The sequence below is a fragment of the Mixophyes fleayi genome, chromosome 3, assembly GCF_038048845.1.
Source record: "Mixophyes fleayi isolate aMixFle1 chromosome 3, aMixFle1.hap1, whole genome shotgun sequence".
In the NCBI taxonomy this organism is placed as follows: domain Eukaryota; kingdom Metazoa; phylum Chordata; class Amphibia; order Anura; family Limnodynastidae; genus Mixophyes; species Mixophyes fleayi.
The window spans coordinates 319,522,537-319,537,564 of NC_134404.1; the positions used below are offsets into that span (position 1 = coordinate 319,522,537).

General features: G+C 41.0%; 1 protein-coding gene across 1 annotated transcript in view; it reads left to right on the forward strand.

Moving 5' to 3' along the window:
• Positions 1–13,272: 13,272 nt before the first annotated feature.
• STPG4 (sperm-tail PG-rich repeat containing 4) overlaps positions 13,273–15,028 on the forward strand; it is a 53,267-nt gene continuing 51,511 nt past the window's right edge. The window contains exon 1 of the mRNA XM_075200748.1: positions 13,273–13,339. Within this exon, the coding sequence (XP_075056849.1) occupies positions 13,277–13,339 (63 nt within the window). The 5' untranslated portion in view covers positions 13,273–13,276. The remainder of the gene's footprint in view (positions 13,340–15,028) is intronic.

A 15,028-nucleotide genomic window follows, 5' to 3' on the forward strand; every position in this document is an offset into this window, starting at 1 on the left:
CCACTGCATTCTGATAGTTGTGGAATGCTGGGACTTGTAGTTTTGCAACACCTAGAGAGCTACAGGTTTTGACTTGGTCCTTGTACAGTCAAGTCTAATGTCTTGCATGTCAGTAGTGACATGCTCACTGCTATCACAAGGTTTTGAGATCTTGCTGTAGGAAGTATGGCAGCTTTCAGCCTTTGGCTCTGCATAATCACATGAGATTAGTCTGACTATCAGACTGTGAGTTTGACTGCATATGCACACACAAAATTACAGGAAGTACTGGAGTAGTGTGGTCCATAGTATTCAGTGGTTTTCATTCCAGTTAGGTTTGTACTTGTATTGTCTAGAAGGATTTATGTTTGCATAGTACACTATAAAAAGGAGGCGAAGGAGGATAACTGACTTAAACAAAGTTGCTTGATATTTCACTTTATAGTATAGGATGTAATACAGGGCAGCACGTACTGTGTCACATATAAATAGGGTGATTCCCTAATGTGATCTTGTCCTGCAGTCTATCTTTGTATGTACCACTTAATGGTGCAATCAACTGTATAATTGAGATGTTCAGCACAAATTACTGATTGCCTGGATTTGTGTTGTATGGTGGTTATATGTAAAACAATTTGGCTCACTCATGGCATCCATTCATCATCAGTTTATATAGCGCCACTAATTCCACAGTGCTGTACAGAGAACTCATTCACATCAGTCCCTGCCCCATTGGAGCTTACAATCTAAATACCCTAACATACACACACACACACACACACACACACACACACACACACACACACACACAGACAGAGAGAGACTAGGATCAATTTTGATAGCAGCCAATTAACCTACCAGTATGTTTTTGCAGTGTGGGAGGAAACCCACGCAAACACAGGGAGAACATACAAACTCCACACAGATAAGGTCATGGTCGTGAATCGAATGCATGCTGCCCACGCGCAAGTCTGAGGCATGTCATTCACATGCCTCAGACTTTGGAATACTCTTAGTAGGCATCGAGGTAGCGATTGTGGGCTTGTGACTAAGATTTGTTAAATGGTACATTACTTGTTTGAAAAGAAGAGTCTACTCCACTTCCAGATTCTGCCTTTATCTTACCTGCATAATATATTGGAAGCTGTTAGAGGGAATTAAGACTGTATCCTTCTGCATAAATTGTACGTCCAAGTCATATCTTAGTAGGTAAAAATGGCTTTAAAGGTCTTGCTCACTAGTGTTGTCGGGATCAGAGCCTGCGGAGCTGAAAATCCAGTTTCCCCAGCCAGTTACGCATAGAGGCCTCTTGAGAGAAGTAATCTTTGGGCTAGGAGTTCACCACCATAGGAAGACTAGAACATATAAATTCCATGCAGCTAGTGCCCTGGTCTGAAAGAAATCCCAATCCACCAGCTCTGCTATCGCAATGCTCTGTTTAATATGCATATTGTGGCACACTTTGCATATACCAGTTTTATCATCTAAATCATAGGATTTAGATTTACGTATTTATTTGTAGCAAATAGATTTGTAAGCAAGTGGTGCACCTGTTACAACATATTTTTCAATTTATTCTACACCACCTGTGTTTCTTTATCAAGTTCACTGCAGCACAGAGTAAGTAAGGAGAAGTGTGATGCAGTTTCCGGTCTACATGTGATTACATGATGTGGCAGTGATGTGAAGAGAATAATGGGGTTATGCAGGAATCCAGACTGAAAGTCCTCAAACAGCAGTGATGTAACACTGATGCAGAAAAAAATTGTCTCATGCCAAAGGATGAAAGTAAAAGCAGATACTCTAGGAGAAATCACCTTGTGCGTGCAATATTTATAAAGGTATTTACCTTGCAAACTTCCAGTCCAAACTTGTATTTTAGATTCCATATGCAGACAGGCAGCAGCCAACTTGGGAAGTTACCTTTAACTTGGTTGAAGGGGTGTAGTGATAGTGGCACCTGATTGGACAGAATTTGTCTACTCAGGTGCTGAGCATTGTTTAATGTGCAGAAGACGAATGAAGTTTTGAGTGTTTGCCCAGGAGAGCAGGGCAACCTCCCCCATCCTGACCACTTTGTTGGTGAAGTGGGAAAGGTAATTGCATCATAACGACCTCACACCCTGCTGTAATAGGCTGAAATTGGTATAGTTTTGACAGTGAGGCATGGCCACAATGATGCGATTCATGTGTCCTTGCCCCAGGAAGCTGCAGCTTTGCACATCTCCTGGAGGGGAGATTTCTAAAGTTGGCAAGCGTCGAGTAAATTGGTTGGTAATCATGAGTAATTTTTCCTTTCACGAACAGTCATCACAGCCATTTATTTATATAGCGTCACTAATTCCGCAGCATTGTGAGCAAGTTCTCTGCACATCAGTCCCTGCACCATTGGGCCTTAGTCTTAATTTCCGAACACACACACACACAGACAGAAAAGGGTCAATTTGTTAGCAGCCAATTAACCTACCAGTATGTTTTTGGAGTGTGGGAGGAAATCTGAGCACCCGGAGGAAACCCACGCAAACACGGGGAGAACATACAAACTCCACACAAATAAGGCCATGGTGGGGAATTTAACTTGACCCCAGTGCTGTAAGGCAGAAGTCCTAACCACTTAGCCACCGTGCTGCCCATGCATTCCAGTATAGAATACTTTCATGGCATCACTACAAATATAAGTGAAATCATTTTTCACCAATTTTAAGGATATTTTATATATCTCCATGTTGGCTATTTTAAAGCAATGCTGTGCTAAGAGTGCAAGTAACAAAACAGTTGCATTTAATGTATTTTATGAGGATGAGTCATGAAAATTTTACTAAACATTCAATATAAAATATTCTAATCCATGTATAGAATAAGTGATAATACTCAAACGGTTCCCAAGGAAACAGACAGATAAGACGACACAATGTCAGAAGTGATAAATGCCAACCTATGGAGATCCTGGCTTCTTTAGAAGTTGTTTATGAACCCTAATATATCATTCTGTACAAGTACTATTTCACACAAGGTCATGACGGATGGCAGTTGAGTATTTTATGCATATTTGCAATATAGAAAGTTGGCACTGCTACAAAAATGTGTGTGGTTTTCTAGGAATGTATTGCTCATCTGAGCTTCAGGTATAATTGACTAAAATAACAGGTTACTATACTGGAAAGCAAACGTTTGGTCTGGATGTGGTTCAGGATTTATATGCAAATGAGCTGTCAATCAGAAGCTATATGTAAGTCCACAAGTCTCATTGAATTCAGTTAAGCTTGTCGTCATGATGAACAGAGGATTATTGCCTATTCACTAAATCCATGGCGTTGCAGAGGAAACGGCAAGATGGAAATATCTAATGTCGTAGTACAAAGTTTAATGAATTAACATTCATTGATTGTTGGTGGCAGAAGTTATAAGTGCAGCAAATTGTATGGCTCAATTTGAGGCAGGAGAACGTACATATAATACAAGTACTTGCATGCATGAAAGTCGCTAAGAGCGAATAAAATAGAAATTGAAGCACAATTATCACCTGTAGTTTAATTCCAAAAAATGAAAGTTTTTGGGGGGGGAAATAAATTCCATTGGGATGAATCATATTACACTTCCTAATCTAAACTGTGTACTTGTTCAAAAGAATGTACTTAATATATAACTAGAATCTGATTGGCTGATATAGACAACCTCTCCACTTTTTCAAACCTGCAGTTTAGTGCATATACCCCTTAGTCGTCTCCTGCTTTGTAAAAGTTAATGATCTTTATTTTCAAGTCCTCAGTCAGCTGCTTAGTGGAGCTCATGGTTGAGGGTGAGCACAAAATCCTGAAAGTATTTATTCAACAATGGAATTATATTCATCTGGCATAATTTAAGGCCTTACTAATCAGCCAATCAAGTATTGAGACCATAAAAAAAGTATTAATGGATCAACACATAATGACTCCCAATTTTTAACACAGGCCTCATTCACTGTTTTATTTTTCCAAACTTAAATACAGCAAATAAATAGTTATTGTGTATTCAAATATGTATAAATCTGTCACATTTACATTTATACCCTGCCGAGGTTATGTTAACGTCTTATCACTTAGAGCAGGGGTGGCCAACTAGCCAGAGTCCAAGAGACAAATAATATCTATAGGTACTGCATAGAGCCAACTTTAAATTTATATATATATATATATATATATATATATATATATATATATATATATGTATATATATGTATATATATATGTGTGTGTGTGTGTATATATATATATATATATATATATATATATATATGTATATATATATATATATATATATATATATATATATGTACATATGCATGTAGAGTCTAAACATGCGCATACATACTGTACACATACATTGAAAATATAACATAATTTACAATATCTTGCTAAGCAAAAAAGAAAATATCCAACACTGCCCAAATGTTCAGAATAATCATAAAATTAGCACAGCTCTGCACTCCACAGCTCTTACTTCACTGCTGTGTCCAGTGGGGGAGGGTTCAAAGGGCTACTTATACCCTCTTCAAAGTAGCTCACACTGCTACTGCATCCACAGTACCCCAGATCTCTTAACGTGCGACTCCCACTTGGCCATTAGATCACATGCACATCAGCCTCCCCCCCGTGTTATCAAACCTCTCCACATGCCATCAAATCTACCCACATGTCTTAGAAATGCCCGTCAGATATTCCCACATGCCCATTAGACCTCCCCACATGCTACTATACCTCTCCACACTCAATTTAGACAATCCCACCTGCCACCAGATTTCACAACATGCCCCTTACATGCCCATCAGCCTCCCCACATGCCACCAGATCTTACCACATGCCCTTTAAATGCCATCAGACCTCCCCACATGCCCTTACATGCCCATCAACCTCCCCACATGCCATAAGATCTACCCAAATTTCCTACACATGCCATCAACCTTTCCACGTGCCCCCTTACATGACCATCAGCCTCCTCGCATGCCACCAGATCTCCCCACATGCCCCTTTAATGCCCCTTGCATGCCTATCAATCTTACCACATACCATCACATGCCATCAAAACTCACCACATGCTGCTTACAAACCATGAGACCTTCCCACACTCCCCTTACATGCCCATCAACTTCCCCATACGCCATCAGATCTACAGACATTCCTCATACATGTCATCAGACCTCCCCACATACTCCATACATGCTAATCAAGCTTCTCCACATGCCTACAGACCTACACACATTCTATCAGATCTCCCCAAATGCCATCACATCTCCTTACATGCCCATCAGCCTCTTCATATGCCCCTTACAGGAGCCACATTTCAAAACTCAAAGTGCCACATGTGGCTCTAGAGCCACAGGTTGGCCACCACTGACTTAGGTGTACCCAGAGTTTTGCATATAATCATATATATTATATATATTTTTCTTTACTCCTCTTATTTGCCTTCAGCGCATCTGTGCTATTAATGCATGCCCATGTTAAGAATAAAATAATTAAAAAAAGAATGAAATATATAGTGCATTTAATTTGATGCACAAAATAACATAGCTATCTCCTGCCAGGGCTGGGCTCGGCCGGGGGGCAGGGGGGCACATGCCCCCCGGGCCGGACAGACAAAGTCTGTTTTGGGCCGGTCTCCTTCTTGGTGGCTGGCCCCTCCTCCCGGGAGCAGCCACCTGTCTTCATTGGCTGTGGATCTGTAGATCCGTCCCCTCTCCCTCTCCTACTTCTATGTGACTCTTTCGAGAGAATCACATGGGACATGCACCACGTGACAGGTGCCGTCCCATGTGCGAGGAGCAGCGCGCGTGTGGGACATGGTAAGTGCGGTGGGGTGTTAATAATATGTGTGTTGGGGGGAGGTGGGAATATGGCAGCATAATGTATGTGTGTGTGAGGTGGGGGACATGGCAGCATAATGTATGTGTGTGAGGGGGGGACATGGCAGCATAATGTATGTGTGTGAGGGGGGACGACATAGCAGCATAATGTATGTGTGGGGGGGGACATGGCAGCATAATGTATGTGTGTGAGGGGGGGACATGGCAGCATAATGTATGTGTGTGAGGGGGGACGACATAGCAGCATAATGTATGTGTGGGGGGGGACATGGCAGCATAATGTATGTGTGTGAGGAGGAGACATGGCAGCATAATGTATGTGTGTGAGGGAAGGGACATGGCAGCATAATGTATGTGTGTGAGGGGGAGACATGGCAGCATAATGTATGTTTGTGAGGGGGGGGACATGGCAGCATAATGTATGTGTGGGGGGGGTGACATGGCAGCATAATGTATGTGTGTGAGGGGGGGCATGGCAGCAGAATGTATGTGTGTGTGTGGGGGGGACATGGCAGCATAATGTATGTGTGTGTGGGGGGACATTGCAGCATAATGTGTGTGTGTGGGGGGGGGGTGTATGTTAATATAATGTGTGAGGGAAAGGGGTCTTAATATATTTTCAGAGGTAGGCTATTTACTGGTGGGGCTAATAGATGCTATTTATTTGTGGGGTGGTGGTAGGGCAATATATTGGTGGGGATATTTAATAGTGGGACATACTAATTTAAGGTGAGGTGCCGGGACCTTTAATTTAATGCTTTGGTGGTTTGGGCTATTAATTGAATATGGGGCTGAGTTTGAGGAGAAGGGCTATTTATTAAATGTGAATATGAATTATATAATATCGGGGATGGTTGTGGGAAATGGTTATATTTGTTAAACATAAATGCTATTCAATTTATTGCTGGGGCTGTTTGGAGGGAAATAGACTTATACTGTATAATAAATGGGAATACTATTAATTTAATGTTGGGGCTGACTGGAGGGAAATAGGTCTATTTATTAAATGTATTTGCTATTAATTTAATGTCAAGGTTGTTTGGAAACAAATAGATATATTTAGAAAATGTGAATATTATTATTTGAATGTTGAGGCTGGTTGGAGTTTTCTAAATTTCATGTACCCATTTTCTTTCCAAATAGAGCACCCAACATTCCAGGATCCAGACAAGCAGCAACTGATCTAAAGATACCAGCTGCCACAGGTGGTGAAAGTGACAAGACAGGGAGGAGAGAGCAGGACAGTCTGCCAACTGTCCTGAATCTGGTGGAGCAGTCCTGAATTTGGGTGACTGTCTCACTTAGTCAGGATTTGGTCTGACTGCAAGGACAGTTGGGAGGTATGTCCTGCTTCACACTGTACTGTTCGTGAAGGCAGAGCTGTGTGCATCTAACAGTAGTGCACACAGATTTAGCCTTTTCATAAATCCCATTATAATCAGCCAGGTATGTAAACAAAACAAAAAAGTGCTGTAGGGAGAAGGAACATATAAAATAAAATGCAATGCAAAGTGAGATGTATTTTTTGTTGCATTATTTATTTTATTTAAGGTTTATCATTTATAATAATAAAGCATTGCTGGATTTAGCAACACTAAAATAGGCTCTTTTTATATTGATAAATATATATTGTTCCGAAATCCATCCTTTAAGGATGGGCCGCTACTTATGGGCCAGTGCTGTGTGCTTGCCCCCGAGTTAAAGACTGTGAGCAAGCCCCTATCTCCTGCATTAGGCCAATTTAACAAGCTATGGAAAGCCTAGCCTTTTGGAGATTGCCCCAGGATGGCTAACGCCACCTGAAGATGGCTCTAAAGACTCCGGGTCAGAACCCAGAGTTATCGTTATAGTAAAGTCATCGCTGGGACAGCCTCTTAACAGATGCAGTGCTCCAGGATGATTGTTTAATAAATGGCTGCGTAATATCACTTCTTAACATGGCGATAAGGGATTATAAGTAACCTGGGGGTAATGCAGCAATTCATAAATAGGCCCCCAATTCTCTTAGTGGCAGTGTTAACTAATGCATAAAACTGGTGGACTACGTCTCCCTTCTGTTCCTGAACTGAATTATGAAAGGAATATTGCGTTTAATGTACAGAGTAAAATATTCTTTATACATAGCTATATTACTAACCTGAATAGCCTCAGGGCTAGCACTGTAGTAGGGATTCCTGACGTAACCTATGACCCTTTGCTCACTGTAACTTCATAATGAGGTATTTGGTAGAGCTCTAACAATGCTTTGTACAGTCAGTAACGTGAGTGTGATAGGAAACATTAGAAGCACTATGTGGACGCTCTCATGACAACATAGATGAGACAAGTTTAAAGACCGTCTTGTTTTAGTTACTAGGAGAGTCAGGAGAGTCAAAATGGCAGCAGTAGGATTTAGCAGAATAAATCGACAGGTCGTGCAAAACAAGAAGGTGAGTGATCTTGTTAATGTTCTCTTTTCAGGGATGAGGCAAATAGATGTAATCAACATTGGCTGCTGGTTTTATAATGTGCTAATAAGATGTCAAGTAATGGAAATGTAAGCTATAAGCACCCTGCTTCTGTACAATATTACATAACCCTTGTCAATTATTATTATGTTTATTTAGCAGGGAGAATGCCTTGTGTGTATTCACCATGATTAAATCAATATGTAGCTCTATGTAAAGCTGCAATGTATGCCAGCGCTCTAGACCTCAGTATATAAACCTCTGCATTAACTATTTTTATTATCATTTAATTTATCTAGTCCACGGAGCTGTAAACTTTATTTGGCCCAGTACAACTTACAATTTTATTTCCCTAGAGCCCACACACAGAACACCAGGGTGAAAATGGGCAGAAACCAGTTAACCTACCAGAACGACAGAGCACTCACCAAAAGTGAAGTCACACAAACACTAGGAGAATATGGAATTGAACACAAAGCCCCAACACAAAGCCAATCACTCTGCTATTGTGCCACTCCTCACGATATTGATACTTTTACTGTTTATTGCTATAGTAGGGCATGTACACACAATTGTGTGTACAGACTTGATCCTAATACAAAAAATAATAATCAGAATATATGTAGCAGATGGCTTGTAAATATAGTTTTAAACATATTTATATTTTGGACTAAAGTCATGTATGTCTTTGATTATTCTAAACTCCTCTGCTCTACCCTTGAGGTTTTTATGGATAGAGAGTTCCACACATGTAGTTACAGATGAGTGCCCAATACCAAATTATGGCACGGGTCAAAAAAGCTTGAAGTCTCTCTTCAAGGTTATATCAATATCACCTTTGTAGGACATTCTGGTAAGAAGTTAGGCCAGTGTAAATAAACCCTGAAAGGTGATTGAAAAGAGGTCTTAAAAATTATACAGACTTTCTAGGTCTAACAACACAGGAAGAGAGGCTGTGGGTGCCTGCAGCATGTTTAACTTGTCCAGTAAATCTAACAGATTTGTTTACTGTTGAGAGTCAATTTCATATTGAGAAATGTTCCGTTTTTCCTGTTCTCCCACAGGCAGAAACTGATCATTCGTAAGTTTACCATTTCTGTTGTTTATTTCTTTTTATTGTACAAGAAACTATTGTATTATATCGTATGTCATTTTGTTAATTGTTTTTCATCTTAAGCATTGTGGATTTTTTTTCCATGTTAATTTATAGTTAATAGGTTCATGTCTCTGTGTTCTTATAAATTCATGTGTCATACTCTGCTTGGTTTTAGAACACTACATAGTTGAAAAAGAGGAGATCATTTGGTTTATGATAACTGGGTCAGGGGAGATCATTTGTTTTATGATAATTTTGATACAAGTAAATTGTGATAGATTAGTTTGGTTTAAATGGAGAACCGAAGGCTTCCTGAGTAAGTAATGTCAGCTCTTCACAAAAAACATTGGTGGTGGCATAACTGGTAAGGCAAATGTAGTGTGTGGGAAAGAAAGTGAGATTTTAATCGTTTTTAAAAAAGACCAGATGGTTGTTCTTGATTAACCCTTTGTCACACACATCAATAAGCTGAGCGCTGGATCATGACAGCCCTCATAATTAATAAGTGTATTGTGCCACTTCTTATGTTCTGAACAGCATACATTTTGAGCTATCTCGTCTCTCACAGCCATCACTTTATCCTCTCAAGCCGCAGTTTGATATATTTCACGTTTTGCATTCTTACCATGTAATAAAATCCAGATTGTGATTTTTTTTAATGTGTTACTTTGTAAAATGGTGATTTTACAGCACTTTTCCTTTCCAGCAGTTTTGGTCTTTAGTAAATCTGTCCATTTGAAAACCACCCAAATCAGTGGTTTCACTAAACCACACCTTAGTATAAATTTACCCATTGGTCTTCATTTTTGAAATTATTACTAGTGCAGAAGTGATTAAAGTGATCATCTACTGTCAGGGCCGGATTAACCATAGGGCTAACTGGGCTGCAGCCCAGGGGCCTATGGCATCCAGGGGGCCCTTGAAAGTGCTCAGCAGCAGTATTGATTGGTCGGAGGTGGGGGCGCCCCCGGCACGATCAGTGCTGCTGAGCACTTTCACTGCTGTCCTTCCCCGGCGCGCTGTAGTCTCCTTACTGAGGAGATCTCGTGAGTCTCACTCTCACAAGATCTCCTCAGTAAAGAGCGTACAGCACGCCGGGGAAGGAGGTAAGTGCCGGGGGGCGGGCAGCTCGGATCACGGGGGGGGGGGGGGGGGGGGGGCCCTCACGGGAGAATGGAGGCCCCCTTAGCCCAAGGGCCTCCATTCCCTTAATCCGGCCCTGTCTACTGTATGTCATTGCTGTGCAAGTATGTACATGAACAGGACCACACATAAGTTATAACTATGTGCTTGCGAGCCAAATAATGTTAAAACAAATCTGTCACACAATAGAATTATGGAGGTAAGAGAAGTTGGGTGGCCGCCAAAAAGCCTCAGAGAGCCGCATCTGTACATATTTGTACGTTGATAAGTCAGATGGGTTCTACTTATCGGTTCAGGGTTTAGCCTGAACCAATAAGTAGATCTATTTCTTCGATCGGGGATCTATTTATAGGTGATGCTGCCGTCCTCTGTCCTAGGCCATTATGAATTAGTACAAGCGAACCCATCATGTCCATGATACACTGTCTGTGGTTTGGCGTAGTGAACTGTGAAGGTTACAGCTAGAACTTGTGCAGTAACCTAATACTCCAACTTCTATGGCTGACCATGACAATGATGGCACCCTTGTGGTTGTTGGTTCAGCATTGACACTATAATAGGTGTAAATCCTCATTCCCAGCAGTAAGAAGACCAGATGCATAGATTTATCACTACAGGCGGATATCCCGTGTGAGACCACAACCACTTCTGCTTCCATACGTCTTAGACTGGGGACTGCAACCTTTTGAATGTGGTAATCTGAAACACCTAACACCGTACAATAGATATAAGGCAGAACCATTTTCTTCTCTTAACTAAAACTAAATAAATATAATTCAGGGCTTTCAGCCAAGTGGTGCTGAACGTTCACAAATACAGCTGCAGACAGCAAATTAAAATCTGGGCACTGTGCAGCATTGCCAAATGTACTGACAGTCAGTAAACAGAAGCCACAACTTCACCTGTCAATAAGAAAAGTGTTAGTAAAAATTGTCCTGATGCGACAATAATACATAAAGAAGTACCAATGAAATGAAATAATATTACTTTCCTTGAAATCCTCTTTTTTGCAGATACTGTTTAATTATTATCTTGGTTAACACTACCAATTGTACAGCGATTTTTTGTCCTTCGCATCAATCACTGTCCTGTTGGAGCTTACAGTATAAATTCCCTAACATACACTAGAGTAAACTCTGTCAGCAAACAATTAACCTACTAGTATTTTTTTGAATTGAGAGAGGAAACCCGAGCACCCCGAGGAAAGCTACGCAAACACAGGGACAACATACAAACTCCACACACATACAAACTCCCAGGTCAGGAACCAGACTCATAACCCTAGCCCTGTGAGACAGAAGTGCTACCCACTGTGCCAACCGGGTAATATTAACACCATGTGTGTATGAGTCTTAAAAGGTGAGTCTTTGCCTTCCCCACTAACATACCTGCCAACATTTGGCAATCCAGCATTGGAACAGGCGGCGTGGCTGTCACATGCAGGGGCAAACGCAGGATTTGTAGAGGGGGGTTTCCACACCACGCCGCCAGTGGGCATGACCAGCATGCATGGGGGCGTGGCTATAATTTTAGACAGTGCTTGACTGCTCTCCAACTCTTCCTATCCCTATAATATACATGGGCAATGCTGCGTGCACTACTGTTAGGTGCACGCAGTTCTCCCTTTTCAAGCAGAGCCGTGTGAAGCGGGGACAGGGTCCAGCCACCTCAAGTATACAGTGCCCCAGGCACGGAGGGGGGTTTCCAGGCACTAGGAAACCCCTCCTCGGTTTGTCTATGACATGGGTGGCAGCGTGACCACATCACGATGGGGGGAGTGGCCACACACCCGGGGGGGTCTAGCACCTCTGAATAGCTAGGCTGGCTATACTCTCCTCACCTCCCTTCTAAATACGATTCATTGCACCCATTTAAGCTTTGATCTGCCATGTAGGACACCAGTCATTGAGACATACCTTCCAAATTTCCCACCTGCATGACAAAGATGTCCAGATCACAATGGTGGGACTGTCCTGCCTAAATCGAAATGGTTGAAAAGTATGCACTAATAAGTTAATAAAAGGCATTTTATTTAACAGATTTACTTTTCTGTAATCTGGAAAAATATATTTCTTTTAGTTTCACCAAACAAGTTCACTTTTGGTTTTCTAAACCTAAACTTGTGAACCTGCACTATACACATTAAATCAAGTAGAGACCAGAGCACGTTATGCTTTTTAGGAATAGTTTAGTGCCCCAAGACTGTATTTAAGATTGATACTTCCCTAGGTAACCTTAAATTAGTAACTGTGCATCCCACATGTTCATGCACCTGTCTCCAACACCTGCTGCTCCATTATTATGTATATGAAAATATGGCTAATAAAATCCAAAAAACACACAAAAAAAGATAAAAGAATTCTATGTTGCCCTGAAGTGGTTTATGGAATAAAGAGGCAGTTCCTGCTTGAACAGAAAGTAAGTCAAAAGGGCCTATTACGTGTGTATTTGTTTCAGTTGTTAGGTGTTTATGTATTATGCAGCTCTGGGTGTGATTGTTGTGGAACAAAACCTTAGCATCAGTGAAGCAACAAGACTGCGGGTAGAATTGTAATTGTAATTGTTGACAACTTGGTTGTCAACTTTATCTTTCTTAATAAATATACACAAGGTCTTGTTTCCCTGAGAGGTGCATAACTTTGTTTAACACACTCTTACATTCTGCAGATTGTTCCATTTACTTCTGTAATCTACCTGCACATTTGTTCTACCACAATTGGTTGAGACTGATCCTTGTCTGTGTTTTTTCTACAGGACCCAGATAATAAAATGGATAATAAAATGGAAAAGCAGTTTACAGAAAGGGACGGATGGTGGCTAAATACATTTAGGGTAAGCATTTTGTGCTCACTGTTTCATCAAATAAATGACCGTGTTATAGCATATAGACATAGGGTCTGAGTCATTAAGGAGAGCAAAGCATAAAAAATTTGTAACTTTGCACCTGGGCAAAACCATGTTGCATTGAAGGGGGAGGTAAATTTAAAATGTGGGGACAGATTTATAGTTGGGGTAGGGCATGTCCTAGATCAACTTTAAATTTCAGTGTAAAAATAAAGCTATCAAGTATTGATGAAAAAACAGGCAGCATTTTCCTTATGTGCAAAATAATAAACTAATTTGCACCCCTTACAGTGTAACATGGTTTGTCCTGGAGAACATTTACTCCTTTTTTGCCTTACTTTCCTTAATGACTCAGGCTCATAGACTGAATGCCCATTTTATTAGGTACACCTTTTTAGTACTGGGTTGGGCCCCCATTGCCTCTAGAACAGCCTGAATTCTTAATGGCATGTTTTCAACAAGCTGCTAGTATTCCTTAGAGATTCTGGTCCATGTTAGTTTGACCCCCACAGCTGCGGGGTTGTAACCAGATGGCGCCACCATAGACTCCAACAAAATGGCAACACTGAGTTTAATAAGCTGCATGCATCCAACAGCCTAGACTGCTGGGGGGAAGAGGAAACTGAAGAGGAGCGCAGAGGCAGATGGAGGAGCCTGCTGGTGCCAATCAGCAGAGCACAAATAGGAGTTTGCCTTGAGGGAAACGTTTCACAAGGGACCTGTGTCTGTGAACTTCCGGGTGATCCCTGTAGAGAGTTGCTATTGTGGGAATATAAAGCTAGCCCCTGGCCAGAGCGGAAGTCTCCTGGTCTGGGTGAATTGCACTTGAGCACAAAGGACTGCTAGCTAGAGGAGGTTTGGTCCTAGTGGATTGCTGCTTCAGCCTGCCAAGAGCTGCCCTCCACATTGACAGATAAGTGTATAAGAGTTGGGCTATTGCAGCCTTAGATAACTGTAGCAGTTGTGGACACTGCCTAGTTTAATAAGGTGTTATCTTATTTATGGAGAAGTGTGAACGTTAACTACTGCAGAAACATACACTAGAGACATTCACATAACCAAGGTGAATATATGGTCCGCTTAAGATTGCCAGAGTGAGATAACTGTTGCAAGTGTGATTGTGGTGTTGTTGAGAGTCTTTAATCCAATGTATTACATGTGAAGAGGAAATTTATATGATGGCATTTACTGACAAAGCTGTTATTGCCACCTAGCCCTTGTGTTATTTAGGTGAGCTATATGTATATACTTAAGGGTTGTCCTAAATCAATTAGTTTCATTGAAGTCTATTTATATTGTCAATTTAATCCACTTTCATTCAGTTGTATTTGTTCATTGCTTTGTTTATTTGGCTCCATCAGACAGTAGTCAGTCCTGACAGACAGACAGGTATAATTTTGGTGTCAGTGTGGTAAGCCTGTAGGTATAATCATTCTACTTAGAAATGGAATTGACAAGTGCATTCTAATTGTGACTGAGAGTTGTATCGGAGATTAACTGTCTATTTTGCATGGTACAACCTGTTTCTACAGTGCCACCTGTTCATTTAAATCCTTTTTCTAATAACCCATCCGTTTTAATAAACATACATGGTGGTGGTTTTTATATGCATTCAGTGTTGTGTTATCCCTAAGAGGTCTGTGTGAATTCAAGGGGTCCCTGGTAAGACAAACTATC